This window comes from Periplaneta americana, chromosome 7 (assembly GCF_040183065.1).
Source record: "Periplaneta americana isolate PAMFEO1 chromosome 7, P.americana_PAMFEO1_priV1, whole genome shotgun sequence".
NCBI lineage: Eukaryota > Metazoa > Arthropoda > Insecta > Blattodea > Blattidae > Periplaneta > Periplaneta americana.
The window spans coordinates 181,193,102-181,211,562 of record NC_091123.1 but is presented as its reverse complement, the minus strand read 5'-3'; the positions used below and the strand labels follow the sequence as shown (position 1 = coordinate 181,211,562).

The window sequence follows — 18,461 nt, the reverse complement described above, 5'->3', positions numbered from 1 at the left end:
TCATATATTTAAATGAATCGTCTAAAAATAAATAATTGTATTATGTATCAATCAAATTATTAAATGATCTTCCAATGCCAGAAAATATAAAAATGTCATTCGAGAATTTTTCATATTTTAGTACTAATTATGTAAAAGTAGCTACTGTTATCATGTTTACTTCATGATATGAAAAAGTGTTACATAATAGACTGCATTGCGATGAACGTACCTAAACATGCTTTCCAAGCTTGAAACCTTGCTGCATCTTCTGCTTCATCTTGACGGGTATCACCACACTGTAAATACCGTAAATTGTGTGGAGAATAGCCTTCCAGACTCAACTTAGCTGCAATGAAAAATAACCATAATTAAAAATTAAACTCTTCTTAAATTCAAATTATGTATAATTTCACTCGATTTAAAGAACAAAAATGCTTCACCATCTGTAATTGAAAATGCTGTAGTTACTTTGAATAAATATTGCATTTCAAGATACTCTTGTTCACAATCTATAATTGAAAATGCTGCAATTACTTTGAATAAATAATGTATTTCTACATACTCTTGTTCTTGAAAATGCTATAGTTACTTTGAATAAATAATGCATTTCTAGATACTCTTCTTCACAATCTATAATTAAAAATGCTACAATTACTTTGAATAAATAATGTATTTCTACATATTCTTGTTCTTGAAAATACTATAGTTACCGATACTTTGAATAAATAATGCATTTCTAGATACTCTTGTTCACAATCTATAATTCAAAATGCTACAATTACTTTGAATAAGTAATGTATTTCTACATATTCTTGTTCTTGAAAATTCTATAGTTACCGATACTTTGAATAAATAATGCATTCCTAGATATTCTTGTTTACAATATATAATTGAAAATACTGTAGTTATTTTGAATAAATAATGCATTCCTAAATACTCTTGCTTACAATCTATAATTGAAAATACTATACCTGTAGTTACTTTGAATAAATAATGCATTTCTAGAGACTCTTGTTCACCATCTTTAATTGAAAATGCTACAGTTACTTTGAATAAATAATGCATTTCTAGGCACTCTCGAAAATGAACAATATTTCTTATATTTGATAGTGTTTAAGACACTGGTATTGACTCAGTTTACCTCGCTCCTCTTGCGTGAGGCCTGCTAACATCTGGTAGAAAATGTGGTAGTTTTTTTCATTCGGAAGTGGCCTGATGACTCGTGTTTGGTCCAGGAAATAGCAGTGAATCTTGGTTCTGTAGAGAGCGCCATCTGTCACCTGCACCTCAATGAAGTGGCCCTCAACAAACAAACACAAAATTAAATTGCAATCTATGGTTTAAGAATAGTGCAAAATATGAAATGTAATTTATCAATAAGTCTCAGTTTCCGAAAATGAAAATGTTCTTTAGATTGTGACCATTTTATTAACTCAGCAGCATGATGAACATCATGGAAAAGTTTCGAAACAAAGATGTTGCAATATGGTTTAATTTAAGTTCTAATAAATTAAAATAAATTTAAATATTTTACTGTTTTCTCAGAGTTTCTCGTCTTGTCGAAAAGTGTTTAATAGTGCCAAATCTAATTAATTTCTATTGAGTGATTGCAGTCTTAGGGAAGTGTTTAGTCATTTTTGTCAACTACAGTGAGTCCCAGTGAACATTCCTAGTGTTTCTGTTTGCCGACTAGCGGCAGGTTGCCCTGCTGCCACTACTGATGGCATCCTCGAACCCTTCACCAGCTTAAAACTTATAATTGAACACACTGTATATTAGCATGTTTAGTTAACTGGTGCAAAAGTCAGTTTTTTTTTTTATTTTGATCGACATTTGAATTGATTTCTGTTACTAACAATATTTATATGCATTTCTGTATGTAAAGAACCATAGAAAATAGTAAAAATGGAGATAGGTTTAGTATTGCATTTTCTTAATACTTTATAACTGATATCTGTTTTTTAGTTTCGACATTCGGTAATATAACATTAAATTGGCCACATTTTTCGTAACAAAGAAGCATGTAATTCTATAAGCATGATGAAAACATATTTTTCGAAGAATTTTAAGTATGTACTACTTATTTTAACAACCCAGTTATTTATTATTAATTTATATTAACTTAAAGGAAAAAGTAGTGGGGCAAATTTAACGTGCGTGTACACCAGCATAAATGTACAAGACATAATAAATACGCAAGATCAAATGGAGTTTATCCTGAAATGAAGAAAACAATCTCTTTGAATGTCACATATTTTCTTCAATGTGAAGGCAGAGTAATTAGAAGCACAGTATGTACTAACATAAGAACAATTACGTTAAAATCCTTCGAATATGCGCATGTCTTATTTTTTATCAAGATTATGGTAAAGAACTGAAGAAAGGATGTCATTATATATTTAGCTTTAATTGTTAAACATTTTATAACATTCTTTTGAATGCTTGAGAAAACGTTGTTTCTGAAAAACAGGCAATTTGAACAAAGAATGAAGTGTCTAAATTGAAAGGTTCAGAGCCATAGTGGGCCAAGCGCCATTTATTAAAAATGGCCATGATTGTTTGGCCAAACACCTGCATAGAATTGGAATATATCAGTCCCCTAACTGCCCATTGTGCAACTCAAACCAAGAAATGGATTCGGAACACCTCAAAATCTGTGCTTCAGTGGCTGACCATGATAATATCTTTGAAAAATATTGGAGTGCAAGAGGTCAAATGACTTTATTGTCAAACGCCTGCCATTAGAAAAAACAACATTTTATTACAAAATATTTACAGTACAGATTTAGGCTTATATCATAGACCCCTACTTAAAAGTATGTTAGCATCGCCACAGATACACTTGATTGTACTTGTCACTATCTCTTGTCACTAGAGAGTTCTTGAAATTTATATTTTCCCCGCCGTTCATAAAATATTTTGATATGATACCTCTTGCACAAAAGGGGAGATCTATAACTGAAACTTGATTAATATATTTCAGTATTATTTGTATTTATCCTGATAATAATGAACAGTTTGACTAGTAGACATTTTGTTTTTGCAGCATTAACTTCCCATGATTTTACGAGAAGATTTGAAGAGAACGGCAGTTACGTAGACTTTCGGCTCCCCCTACTACCAATAATGTACAACACAATGTCAATACAGCGGTTTCTGTCGTCTGCGATACAACGAACTTTTCTGTTGATTTTCGAGTTCGTCATTTTTTCCGGTTGTTATATGCTTATTTAAGTTGTGTTAACTCTCGCTAGTGGTTTTATATGTTATTTTATCCGTCTTAGTATTTATTTTATTATTGTAAATATTTTTGTTTTATCACTATTATTATTATTATTATTATTATTATTATTATTATTATTATTATTATTATTATTTCAATCATCAGCATTATTATTTGATCCCCGTAAAATTTATGTAGACTACTGGACTGTACCCGAGCACGAGCATATGCTCATTTCAGGTATCTATTCATATGTATTCATTTCAAATGTAAATTGTAAATAATTTTAATTTGAATTTAAAACTATTTTATTACAAAAAATTATGATAAAACTTAATAATAATCAATTTACAGTTAGCTACATATGAAGTCAATTATTAAAGAGATTATTCCGTCGATGCTGCATACAGGCAAATTACTTTAGAAAGGCGTCAAATCAGATAACTTTGAAATATCAGGCGTACAAGTTACGTAAAGGAGGACATTTCTTGATTAAAAAAAAGTCCGCACGGACCCCGGCCAAAGCCTAAAAAGGAGGACGTCTGGTCACCCTACTCCTGGCAGGGAAAGTAAGCAAACTATAATTTGCAGCTTGTGATACTTACTATACGACTAGATTCGGAATTAGAGGCTGTCTTTGCAGATCCTAGGGAGCGAAGTACTGTGAACGCAGCAGCCAGATGCTTGAAGGCGTCTGTTTCTGGTCCTCCACCAGCCACGTCAAACAGCTGACGTAACAAAAGCATAGATGCGTAAGTCTTGCCTGATCCACTAGTCCCTGAAAACAACATAGAGTACACAAATGAATTGCCCAAGTTCTTCTCTTTGGCCTTATAAATGGGTGAGTAAGGCTGTAAGAGGACTGACTCTCAGAATACAGTAGCTTGCAAATTAATCCGAACACGACATATTTTTACATTTTCTGTCATTGTTGGCCTCACAGCTGCTCATACCGCTTTAATTGACATCTGTAGTACGTGTAATTCCATTGTTGAAGGTCTGTCATTATTTTTTTTATAACATGTGACATTTTGCCTGTCGTTTTGTACTTATAAGCATTTCAGTTGTGTTGAAGACTTAATACTGCAATCCTGTGTGCATTCTGTCGTCTTCACAAATGGATACAACTCCACGAAAACGGTCTAAAATTATAACATTAGCAGAGCATTCTTCTATGACACAGAGGCAAATTGCTGCAGAATGTCACATCGGTTTGGCTACTGTTAATTCCATCATAAAACGATACAGGGAGACTGGATCCATCACACCCCAGAAAAAAGGAAACTGTGGCCAGAAAAGGAAGACTTCACCTGCAGATGATCGTTTAATTGTCAGGAAAAGTAAATTAAATCCTAGACTAACTGCTGTCGACTTAACCCGCGAGTTAATGGCTACCACTGGGGCGAATATTCACGTCACAACAGTGCGGCGTAGGCTTTTGGAAGCTGGACGAAGGGCTCGTAAGCCCATTAAGAAGCAACTGCTAACCCCTGTTATGTGCAAAAAACGCTTAATGTGGGCAAAATTACATCAACACTGGACAGTGAATGACTGGAAGAATGTACTTTTTTCCGATGAGTCTCATTTCGAGGTCCACGGCCACCATGTTTCTTACCTACGGAAAGGATCCGAAAAAGTAACAGCAGGTCATCTCCAACAAGCACCCAAATACCCCCCTAAAGTAATGTTTTGGGGTTGTTTTACACATGAAGGGCCTGGAGCATTAATACCTATCAAGGGAATGATGAATTCTGACAAATATATTCACTTATTGGAAACCAGAATCGTACCCCAGCTGCAAAAATCATTTCCGGATGGCAGAGGTGTGTTCCAACAAGATCTGGCACCATGCCATACGTCTCGAAAAACTACAGAATTCTTCAACAAGAAGAATATTCAGGTATTCCCCTGGCCAGGCAACTCACCCGACATCAACCCCATCGAGAACTTGTGGTCAATTTGCAAAAGAAGAATGCAAAAAATGGATTGTTCTACAAAGGAGAAGATGATTTCTGCCCTCATTGGTGTATGGTTTCGCGATGAAGAAATGAAGAATATTTGTGGGAAATTAGTGGAATCCATGCCAAATCGTCTCAGAGCTGTTATTAGGAACAAGGGAGGCCACATAGATTACTGAGGTATGTCTTAGATCCTTTTTTTTATCCCGTTTGAGTGTTTTTGCATAAGTAATTATGTTGTTCGGATTAATTTGCACGCTACTGTAAGTATTAATATAAAAGCAACCAAAAGAACTACAAGTCACACATGGCAGTTCAACTTGTTCTAGCAATTAATCTGAACAATTTTTATTTGAACTTTTTATGGACTTAGTTTGCACAAGCCACTAGTTTAAATTGATCACTATTATATTTCTAAAAAAGGTAAATGTTAAAATACTGGTACATTGTACTCACCTGAGAGTATGATGGCTTGTGGGTACCCTGTTTCTGACTGCTGCCTCACTGCTTCCTGCACCACCCTGAGCAGCTTGGGGCTCAGTACCACCCCTCGTGTGCTGGTCAGTGTTAATGGATTGCCCACATCACTATACGGGTTCACCGATAACAAGATGGGGCCTACATTTGTCTGCAAAGACAAGAGCATTGCTTCAGTCTTCACCGAACTGAGATTGTGCCTTTGTGATACACACTTTTAATTCTATACAAAAAAGTGAAGGAATTTCATTGTCGATACTCTTCATCTCCTGATTATAATTCACATTTGAAAGGGTTAATTTATTCATAAGCATGATGATCTTGTTCATTATAGAACAGCATAAATAAATGACTCTTCCTTTCCTTAAGCTAATTTACGTAGATATAGGCTAAAGGTAATTACAGCATTCTTTTCTGAATAATTTTACCTAGAATATTTTTACAAAATATCTGGGTATTAATTTTATTTACTACTAGCCGTACCCGTGCGCTCTGCTGCACCCATTAGAAATAAATATAAAGTAATTACATAATTAAAATAGAACATTTGAAACAGGGAACATTCGTGTTTGATAGAAGGATAAATCGTTTAATATGTTACTTAATTTAAATTGCATCCAAATAATTAAAATGCGATCATTTTGGTCCAGAGACACTCATTTGGTGCAGTGACAATTCCTTTAACATGTTTCTTAATTGTTATTACATGCAACCATAGCTTAATGAAGATTGACATCATTTATATTTAATGTGTATATTTTATTTTACTTGTTATAGGTTTCCATTGAATTATGGTAATAACTTAATTTTAACCCTTGTTTTCTACGTATTCAGTAAATGGCGCTTGGCCCACTATGGATGTGAACCCTTCAAATAACTTAAATTATATTATATTATATTATATTATATTATATTATATTATATTATATTATATTATATTATATTATATTATATCAGAAGTTACTGTAATAACATTATAGCTTTATGTCCATCTAGAGAAACTACACTTTCCAATGGTGAAATAATAATTAATTATACAAATGGGTTAATTTAGCTTCCGATATTACTTCATACAAACACAGAAACATTCTCTGTAGGCTATCTTTCATAGCTTTCGATTGTTGCTGTCCAAGGCCCCTTATAGACGAAGTCATTTGTTTTTTAATCATTACACGGCCTTAGATGGCAGTTATTTTAATTTTAAAACTCATTTATCTCATTAAATATCAGTCCTATCAAAATTTTTCAATGAATAAAACTTATCGAAAATTATTTTTAAAGAAACTTTTGTTATGTAACATTTTTCACAAAAATCAATAATAAGCGAGATATTTCGATTTATTTAATTCAGACCCCCTTATAACCCCCCCTTTTAAATAATGTATTTTGAATGTCATATAGCCTAAAATCTAAGTTATAGCGAACTTAATTTATATTATAATTTTTATATAAATCGGTTCAGCCATTATCGCGTGAAAAGGTAACAAACATCCAGACAGACAGACAGACAGACAGACAGACAGACAGATAGCCATACAAACAAAAATGTCAAAAAAGCAATTTTCGGTTTCAGGGTGGTTAATTATATATGTTAGGACCAATTATTTTTGGAAAATCGAAAATTACCAGAACAATTTCGGCTACAGATTTATTATTAGTATAGATTTTGGTTAGAGACATTTAGAACTAACTATAGATCCATAAATCAAGGAGTACGACAAGGTTGCCTATTGTCATCAAGTCTTTTCAATTATATACATGGATGAAATAATACGCCTTTGGTGTGAGGAGTACAAATTAGGAATTCAAATTTCAAGTTCCATAAGACTAAACACAGTTCTTTTCGCGGACGACCAAGTATTAGTTGCAAACTCCGAAGACAATTTACAGATGGGTATATTTAAACTAAATAAAATCATAGAAGAACATGGCATGAAGATTTCACCAGAAAAAAAAAAAACAAAATAATGGCATTTGAAGGTACAAATCCAATCCGAAGCAAAATTGTTGTTGAAAATGTGATTTTAGAACAGATGAATTCCTTTTCATACTTAGGATGTAATGTATCATACGAAGGAGAGAATGATTTAAGCAGAAAAATTAACAAATTTTTACAAATATTAGGACTGCTAAACCATACCCTAAAACCAAGTTTAGTACAGAAACATTCCAGAATAAAGCTATATAAAACCCTTGCACTACCAACTCTCCTCTATGGAAGCGAAATTTGGGTTCTGAAGCAAAGAGATATCAGCAGATTAAGAGCAGCTGAAATGAAATATCTGCGACGAACTGCAGGATACACACTTCTGGACCACAAGAGGAACGAGGATATACTGCAGGAACTCAACATGCAGCCATTAGAAGAAAAAATTACAGAATACAGAAACAGATGGCTTGAACACATTTCTCGTATGGAAGCTGGCCGGACACCCCAAGAAATGCTAAAATACCACCCTCAAGGACGACGACGACATGGACGTCCACAGAAACGTCTATTGGATCCTGTATAGCTGGAACCGAAACAGGCCAACAATGGCCTAATTTCGTGCCTGGAATATGATGATATTTAGAACTTCAGTGGCCGTGAAATATTAATGAATATAATATAATTTGAAAAATACTGGTTGTAACTCGTTTAGGATATGGTAGGATATTTCCTTATAGACACTGGGAAGAGTTACAAATTCTCAATCAAGATATTTAAGCACGTATCTACTTAATAGCGAGATTGAAACACTTGCACATGTGTTAGGCAAAAACTCAAGACATCACAGAGTTCGTTCAGCATTGACATCTTCATCACGCTGCCGGAAATAGCAAATGTTTGAAAAAGTACATTTATTTATTTTATTAATTTATTAATTTTTTTTATTTATTACATCATTCTGTTTTCACGTCAAGGCAGATTAGATGTCAAGAAGTACGTTGCATATCAACAAACGGCTCCAAGAGAATGGTTGATATTGTTGCAATTCAGGGGCGTATTTTGCGGGCTACTGGGGCTACCGGCGGTAGCCCAAGGAAATTACAAAAGAAAAAGTTTATAATATAACATAATGTAATAATTTTGTATTATTAGTTTTACCATAGTAATTAAAATTAAAGTAATTGTTAGATATATTTTGTGTAATAATAGGGTCAGCGGTAGCCCAAACCCTTTAACCAGTATACGCCACTGTTGCAATTGCTACAGAACATCAGAAGGCTTTTGATCCAACTATAAGATTTGAGAGAAAAATAATACAAGCTGACGAAGTAGACCAAGAGAAGAGAGAAATTTATGAAGACTGTCTCTCCTACCTAAGCACAAAATATTAACATCCCTTTACATAACTGGAAAATATACGGTTTAATGTTTGAAGCCAAAGGAGGTGTTACAAAATTTGGACATAAAATCTTAATAGAATTAGATTTTACGGTAAATTCCTTACGAGAAATAATTATTGATGTTATAAAAGATTCCTTAGGGTTTCTTCACCGCCATTTATACTTTTCAAATTAATATTTTAAACTATTCGTGTTCATTCATTCATTCATTCATTCATTCATTCATTCATTCATTCATTCATCATTCATTTATTTATTTTATTCCATAGATCTTACATGAGCAATGAAGCTTTAAGATGTCCAATAAGTGAAGTAATTTTATTGATCTGTAGTGTATCGTGCAATTAGTAATGTGACACACGTAATTAATTATTCTGTAGCTGTTGTCATACAGATCCAATCTGACACGCACAATTAATTGCTGTATAATATCATGCATTTAGCAGTACGATAGTCTGAAATTGATTGAATAATCAGTACTTTAGGAATGTATGAAATGAATTGTTCTATATTCTTGAGCAGTTATTATAATAATAATAATAATAATAATAATAATAATAATAATAATTTATTTAACCTGGCAGAGTTAAGGCCGTATGGCCTTCTCTAACACTCAACCTGGAGTAAAACTGCATTACAAAAAACACTACAAATTTACAAAGTGCACTATAATTTTACACATAAAACTGAATATGATAATAATAATAAAATGTAAACAACAAGTAAGTAGAAATCAGACATAATATATAACATACAGAAAGAAAGGAAAAAGCGTAATAAAATGTGAACAGCAGGTCAAAATAAATGAGACATACAAAGTGTAAAAAAGACAATTATTGATAATAATAATAATAATAATAATAATAATAATAATAATAATAATAATGCTAATAAAGTAGTAGTAATAAAATAGTGAATTACAAAGCATACAATGAATACAATATTTTTAAGTACACACAGTAAGGAAAATTGTGATTATATATAGCTCAAATTGTCACATTATTGATATACCATTATCGGAAAATATGAAAACAAAATATAAAATAAGTTAAATATCACTAGAACGTAAAAAAAAGTGAATACGTGGAAACATGCAATACAACACTTGTCATAATAGTAAGTTAATTTGGCAACTCGTCATAAGATAATTTTCTAACTTGGATTTGAACGATTTCAAAATTCGGCAGTCCTTGACTTCAGGCGGCAGAGAGTTCCAGTGACGAGAGGTAGCAACAGTGAAAGATGAGGAATACAGAGATGATGTGTGAAGTGGAATTTCTAGAGTGTTATCGCGTTGTGATCGAGTATTAATATTATGATAGCGAGAGAGAGTATGGAAACGAGCGAATAAATAATAGGGGGATGAAGTGTGCATAATTCGATATAAGAGAGAAAGTGGGTGCAGATTTCTCCTCTCATGTAACCTAAGCCATGATAACTTCTCGAAAGAAGGTGAGATATGATCATAGTATCGAACATTACAAATGAAGCGCACGCACGCGTTATGAACACGCTGTAGTTTCTGAGCGGAATCAATGCTGAGATCACTGGACAAAACATCGCAATAATACAAAACGTCGCAAAACGTTATCAATCTTACACGTGAAAGTAATAGTTCTGTATCCTTGTACACTTACTAGTCCGACACGTGCAATAAATTGTTCTGTATCAAGGCGCAATTAGGAGCCTGCATCGTCCCTAATCTCTTATCGAAGCTACAGGTGCGCCGGATCGTTCCGCATTCTCGCGCGGAGAGACCAGCACGACAGGTGAACTGACTGTGCCAGAGGGATGGAATGTCGACCTTGAAGAAGGGTTATTATTCATTGAATGGAAAGGGAGAGCTGGGGCGTGTATGTCGTTATACAGCCGTCTGGCAGCCTGGAGCACACAATAGGGCCAACGCAGGTGTGCACAACATGTGACTCTGGGTTGGATGTGGCTGTCTCTTGTTTGCCTTGCTCCGTCCTCGTTTCTTTTTGGCGTTACAATTAAATAATTACTTTACTACACTTCTTGAGGAGAAAAAGTTTAAACTAGACTTACCTTATTGTTGCTAGTATACTATGAAACATGACATTTCGTTAACTGAATGCGCCATCATTGAATTTTTATCCTTAAATTCTTACCTGAGTTATCTATAGTTTCTACCTCATTCAGTTTTTCCTTCAAGTAATCTCTCTTTTTATTCCTAAGCGTACGATTTGCTTCCTATCTTTTATTGGCATAATTATCTCTATTCGCATCAACTGGATCCTGTAAGAATTTCAATTTTGCCTGTTTCCTTCTTTCTACTACCATGCAACAATCTTCATCAAATTCACGGTTTCCCATTCCGAGGCTTATTAGAAGGATTCGTAACAATCATCAGTTATTCATAGATTTCAAAAAGGCATATGACTCGGTTAAGAGAGAAGTTTTATATGATATTCTTATTGAATTTGGTATTCCCAAGAAACTAGTTCGATTAATTAAAATGTGTCTCAGTGAAACGTACAGCAGAGTTCGTGTAGGTCAGTTTCCAATTCACTAAACTAAAAGCTAAAAGCAAGGAGATGCACTATCACCTTTACTTTTTAACTTTGCTCTAGAGTATGCCATTAGGAAAGTCCAGGATAACAGAGAGGGTTTGGAATTGAACGGGTTACATCAGCTGCTTGTCTATGCTGATGACGTGAATATGTTAGGAGAAAATCCAGAAACGATTAGGGAAAACACGGGAATTTTACTGAAAGCAAGTAAAGAGATAGCTTTGGAAGTAAATCCCGAAAAGACGAAGTATATGATTATGTCTCGTGACGAGAATATTGTACGAAATGGAAATATATAAATTGGAAATTTATCCTTCGAAGAGGTGGAAAAATTCAAATATCTTGGAGCAACAGTAACAAATATAAATGACACTCGGGAGGAAATTAAACACAGAATAAATATGGGCAATGCTTGTTATTATTCGGTTGAGAAACTTTTGTCATCCAGTCTGCTGTCAAAAAATCTGAAAGTTAGAATTTATAAAACAGTTATATTACCGGTTGTTCTATATGGCTGTGAAACTTGGACTCTCACTTTGAGAGAGGAACATAGGTTAAGGGTGTTTGAGAATAAGGTTCTTAGGAAAATATTTGGGGCTAAGAGCGATGAAGTTACAGGAGAATGGAGAAAGTTACACAACACAGAACTGCACGCATTGTATTCTTCACCTGACGTAATTAGGAACATTAAATCCAGACGGTTGAGATTGGCAGGGCATGTAGCACGTATGGGCGAATCCAGAAATGCATATAAAGTGTTAGTTGGGAGACCGGATGGAAAAAGATCTTTGGGGAGGCCGAGATGTAGATGGAAAGATAATATTAAAACGGATTTGAGGGAGGTGGGATATGATAATAGAGACTGTATTAATCTTGCTCAGTATAGGGACCGATGGCGGGCTTATGTGAGGGCGGCAATGAACCTGCGGGTTGCTTAAAAGCCATTTGAAAGTATTATTATTATTATTAGTAACTTATTATTATTATTATTATTATTATTATTATTATTATTATTATTATTATTTGCCTTTAAAAGATAGAAATTTTCTCTATTGAACGTGCTTGTTTTTATTGCCATGAGATTACCTGGCATTCGCCTTACACCTTCGGAAAACCTCGCAAAATGCAAGAAGATAATCAGCCTAGTTGGACTCTAAACCTCGCCCTAACACACTTTTCAAAATTCAAATAAAAGTAAGACTTGCTAACCACTGAACCAAGGCGGTGACGTATTTGTTCTGATTCTTTACGAACATACGAGAAGATATTCACAATAATAGAACTCCTCAATCATGTTGTTAGCATTGCGCAAGGTTATTGCTTATGAAAATACAAACACGCAAGTCCCAGTGGAAGTGAGATGAAGTCTCCAAATCCTAGACGGGAATCGAACCAGAGTGCGCTAAATTTGTAGCTGAAAACGTCTTAATGTCAAGGGCTTCTCTAAGTTAAGGTCCATTCACAATGAAAATTAAACACAACCGTAACATAAACACAGAAGTTTGCGCCCAGGCTACCAAATGGGATCATTCACAATGATTCACATAAGCATTGACATAAACATTACCGTAAGACGTTAACATGAAAGTTTGCAAACTCCAAACTTTCATGCTTATGCTTACGTGATTTGCAAACAGAATACAATCGTGAAGCGCTGAAGTTTACGATAGAATATGAGGAAATGGCGTCGTTGTTATGTTTCCATGGTTACCAAGTATGTTTGCTATTATGTTTATGTTCCCATCGTGAATGATGGTATGACTTCTTGATTTTACTGCAACGTTTATATTCTTAAGTTAACGCTTACGTTATGTTTAATTTTCATTGTGATTGAGCCTTTAATCGTCTAAAAAATGACAAGGATTGCCGCATTGTTTTATACAGACCAGATCGTCGAAGAAAGCGCACTTGGCAAAGGAAGTAGGATCGGGCCCTGATCAATGGGCATGTTTACTTTTGTAATTGGATCCTTCATGTTGTAGAAACAAACACAAAAGAGTTCTGACATCACGAGCTCTGACTGAATCTTTATGCATGCCACCGAACAACGCTGCTTAAAACATTTCTGTTAGAAAGTCAGATCTACAGAGTGTGTTAATTGATTTCAGAGAATCTCGGAGAGGAATACATCTATTAGTTGGAAAACAAACAAACAAGCGTGTTTAATGTTTTTACTTGAATATAAACACAAGGGAGTGAAAATGTGCCAACTCATGGAATGCATTTATGTGAAGCACATGCCGGAGTCCTTGCGTACAACCTCGGCTATTGAAATTTATAGATATAGTTATATGTCCCTCCCTGTTACTTATCTGTCCGATTCCACAGTCTTTCTCGCTATCATAACTTAAATACTCGGTCACAATATGATAACACGCTAGAAATACCACTCCACACATCATCTCTTTATTCTTCATCTTTCACTGTTGCTACTTCTCGACATTGGAATTCTCTGCCGCCTGAAGTCAAGGGCTGCCGAACTTTAATTTCTTTTAAATGTAAATTAGAAAAATATCTTATGATGAGTTGCCAGATCTAACGCGTTGCAAATATTTAATGGAATGTGTTCCACTGTATTTTTTTTTATTTCTTATTTTTATTATCTAAATCGTGTTTATTTATCACTTAACGCCAATATAGCTATATCCCACTGGTTGTTTTTTTATTATTAACCTATTTTTGTGTACATTGTATTCAATTGTCGGTTTCTGGTTTAATTATGTGAATGCTACTTAATTGTAATCTAATACTAATATGTATACTAATGTGTTTATTTTTATTTTTACTGTGTACATTTTTTTTATTGAATTATGGGCTTCTGTTTTTTTTTTTTTTTTTTTGTGATTCGTATTTGATTCTAACAACATTAATATGTATTCCACTATTTTTATTTTTATTTTATGAGGTAAATTTTTATGTAACTACGTCTTTTGATCTCATTATGTACCTAAATTGTATCAGTATGTAATTACTTAATTCCGATCCAGTTGTACGTTGAACTATGTAAGCAAGTTTTAATCCTGGTTGAGTGTAAGAGAAGGCGTTACGGCCTTAACTCTGCCAGGTTAAACGAAGCCATTATTATTATTATTATTATTATTATTATTATTATTATATTTTTATTTGTATTTTTAATATATATTAATGACCTTTTAATGATAGACCTTAAAGAATATGAAGGTGATTTATATTCGTATGCTGATGATACAGTTTTACTTTTTAGTGGAAAAACTTGGACTGATGCTTATCATAATGCAAATTGCGGCTTATAATTAATAAAAAAATGGTTCGATTTAAATTCACTTGTAATTAATAAAGATAAAACAATAGCTATCCCATTTTCTTTAAATAATAAAGGTAATAAACCAATTTCATCTATACTACAAATTAAAATGCATAATTCTGACTGTTCCGATATAAATTGCAATTGTTCAGTTATTAATAAAGTTAATGAGGTTAAATACTTAGGTATAATTATTGATAATCATTTAAAATGGAATAATCATATTCATTATATTTGTAATAAATTACGTAAAACATTATGTTACTGTGTTATTCTAAGAAATATTTTGTCAATTAACTGTTTACGTGTAATTTATTTAGCATTATTTCAATCTATATTTATGTATGGTATTATAGGTTAGGGTGAAACTTATAAATCCAGCCTTTATCTATTAATTTTACAACAGAAAAAAAGTATTAAAATTTGTTTAAAAAAGCAGAAAGATTACCCAACTGAATTGTTGTTTAAACATTTCAAAATTTTTAACATTAAACAAATGTATTACTTTATTTTATTAAAATAGTTTCATAGAAATTTTAACAACTTTGAAAGGTATATACATAATATAGAACTAAAAATATGAATTCTCTGCGTTTGTCTGAAGCAAAATGTAAAATCAATGCAACTTTTTATCATAGCATGAGTCAAGGTCCCAGACTATTAAACAAATTTTATTCTAATATAATTTTAACCACGAATCCTCTCCAAATTAATAAAAAAATGAAAAAAAAAATTGTATTGGATTTATAGTTTGGTTTAAGCATATTAAACACTATTTTATCTGTATTCACTCTCAATTTTAATTTTTTTTTGTCTGTATTGGAATCCCCTCCTGAGCACGAGTCTTACTCATTCAGGAGTGGGCTAGTTTATCTTTCATTGTATTTATTAATTTGTATTCATTTCAAACTTACTAGCAATAAAAATAAATAAATTTAATTTTCCCTATCCATTCCAATGGCTTACCCTCGCTTTCTGACAATACATAAGATACATGATGAGCAGGGTTTAAGTCTCAGCCGCATATGTTACATTTTGATGCTCGACTTCTAAAAATGTAATATACTTGCAATGTAAATGTGCAAAAATGCGACAACCAACTGCACCTGAGAAAACTTCAGAATCGAAATGATTCTGAAGAAAATGAAAGAGATGTGTATCACTACTTAGTTCAGTGAAATCTGTAGACTTAAATGTTTATTAAGTGGGTAATGCTCAACAAGGTATTGAGTGGTAGATGTTCAGGAATGGATGTGAAAGATTTGGTACAATTCATGTATGTTAACAAGTTAATTGAACAATTTTCTATACAGGGTGTATCTAAATTGGTGTCAAATATTTCGGGGACGTGTTCCTAACACCAAAACATTACAAAAAGTTCATATGAACATTGGTCTCAAAATAATTTATTTCAGAATTACAAGACAAAATTTAATGTTACAAAAATTGCTCGGAGTGGCTTCCTCCTGCTTCGATGCGTTCCCTAAACCTGCGTTACATGCTCTGGCGTGCTCTGTTGAAAATTCCTGGAGTGTTTCGTAAATCCAGTTTGGATACGCTTTCAGAATATCAACATTAAGTACAGGAGTCGCATAAACCAAGGACTTTAATGTCCCCAGACGAAGAAATCCATTGGATTCAAATCAGGCGATCGAGCAGGCCATGCAATGAATCCCCTTCGACCAATACATCTTTGGGGAAATCGATCATTAAAAAAATTACGAACTATCAGACTGAAATGAGCTGGAGCAGCATCGTATTAAAATACATTCGTTGGATGACGTCCAGAAGCATATCATCAATTAAATGATGCAAATCATTTCGTTCTGTTCACTCACAGAATACATTTTCTTCTGATTTCTTTGCTCAACAAAATACAAACAAACAAAAAACCATCAAACAATCAGCGGTCAATGAAGGGACAAATCCTTTAATAACTCCCTAACGAATGGTTTTCAGACCCATGTTCTTATTAACTTTTTAAATTGTTTTGATGTTAAGAACACGTCCCCGAAATATTTGACACCAATTTAGATACACCCTGTATACATCTTGATTACACAACTTTTAACACTATATCACTTTGGAAAACGTATTATGTGTCTTTCTCGTGTTACATTTTACATTACCTCGTTAACATGTTTCAACCTGTTATCGGCCATCTTCAGAACTGGTTGTTGCTGGTCTTGGCGCCTTTTGTTTGTGTTTCCTGTGGGGGTGTGTTTGTGTAGTGTAATTTGGAGTCAAAGAGTGTGTGTGTGTGTGTTTTCTGAAATTGAGTTGTGTGTTGAGAATTTCATTTGGATGTAGTTTTGTATATCTATATATCTCTTACGCAGAGGATAGGGTTGAATTTCCTGGTTGAGATTTTTTCACATTTTTCCCTCAACAGTAAGACAAATGCCAGAAAATTCGGGCCACAACATCCCTGAATATCGCCGGCCTTATTCATCACCGAAATCATATTCATAACAAATCAGTAATATTCAGTATATAATTTTATAAACAGCTTTCCCAATGACGGGACTGCCTCATTGGACAAAGCATAATAAACATATTGAGTGAAAAAAAAAAAAAAAAAAGACCATCTAGTTCACAACAATAGAACCAGTCTCAACAATAGTACACTGGCCTTCGGATTTCAACCAAAGATTAACTCGCGATATGACCAAAGATGTTAAAGCGAGTATAAATAACAGCGAGAGAGAGAAAAAAATATATTGTTGTTTTCCTCAAATTTAAGCATACCAGAAGTTATTCTTCTGATAGGTCTATATCCTTTATGCTACATTATGTACACATAAAACTGCTTATTGGATATTGCTTGCCCTTCGTCTTTCCTGACAGGGACTTTGTCCAAATTAGAAAACCTTTTTTGCATCTGGAGACGACGCCAGTATTAAGGCCTCCCCAAACAGACGCGATACGGAATGCGTTACGATAGCGTTACGATTTTGCGATAAATGTTTTCATTGCGTTCAATGCTTGTGTTCACACACAATATGCGTTATTATCGCAGGAAGTAGAACGCGACGATTTTGCGATCTATTCTCCCGGGGATGTAGATCGCGTAAACGCCACGCGTTTATTTTGATGCTGGGTTGAAGTGTGTCTGTCATGGATTCATCTTCAGGGGAGGAGGAGCTTCTGCTTCTAGCCGCGCTAGCTGAGGATGAGGAAGAGAATCGTCGCAGACGCAGGTAAGTCCATGATAGTCATGTATGGTTAAGATAAACGATATAAAAAGTATAAAGTGATGATTTCAGCTTTTTTTTTGCCGAGAACTTGAAAAAAAATTATTCCATTATAAACTTTTGTTTTAATTTGCTCATTTCATTGCAGGAGGTTGTGAATTCACAACATAAATACCACAACGGAAGAACAAGGCGAATTTTATACCTTAGTTCCACAATTAATTAGAGATGAAAAACGTTTTTATATATACTTCCGGATGACAATTCAGTACTTTGACGAGATTCTGGGTAAAGTAAGGGGAGACATAACGAAGCAGCATACCGATAATCATAAAGGCACGGATTTTCCTTTATGAAATCAATCAGAAGTTCCACATTCATTTTCAAGCACAAGTGATGTACGCCTGCTAAAGAGAACTGTTCTCTACGGCTGTGGTTGGAAAACAACAATCCGCGGATATGTCACCCTCTATGGCAATCTGA

The 18,461-nt window shown here is 33.7% G+C and overlaps 1 protein-coding gene across 2 annotated transcripts in view; it reads right to left on the bottom strand.

The window, feature by feature from the left end:
- The window catches only part of dachs (unconventional myosin-IXb-like dachs), a 414,275-nt gene that overhangs the window by 29,876 nt on the left and 365,938 nt on the right, over nucleotides 1–18,461 (bottom strand). For both annotated transcript variants that reach the window (XM_069832004.1, XM_069832005.1), the window contains 4 exons: nucleotides 5,620–5,791; nucleotides 3,811–3,983; nucleotides 1,124–1,283; nucleotides 212–328 (listed from right to left, as the gene is read on the bottom strand). In XM_069832004.1, coding sequence (XP_069688105.1) covers nucleotides 212–328; nucleotides 1,124–1,283; nucleotides 3,811–3,983; nucleotides 5,620–5,791 — 622 coding nt within the window. The remainder of the gene's footprint in view (nucleotides 1–211; nucleotides 329–1,123; nucleotides 1,284–3,810; nucleotides 3,984–5,619; nucleotides 5,792–18,461) is intronic.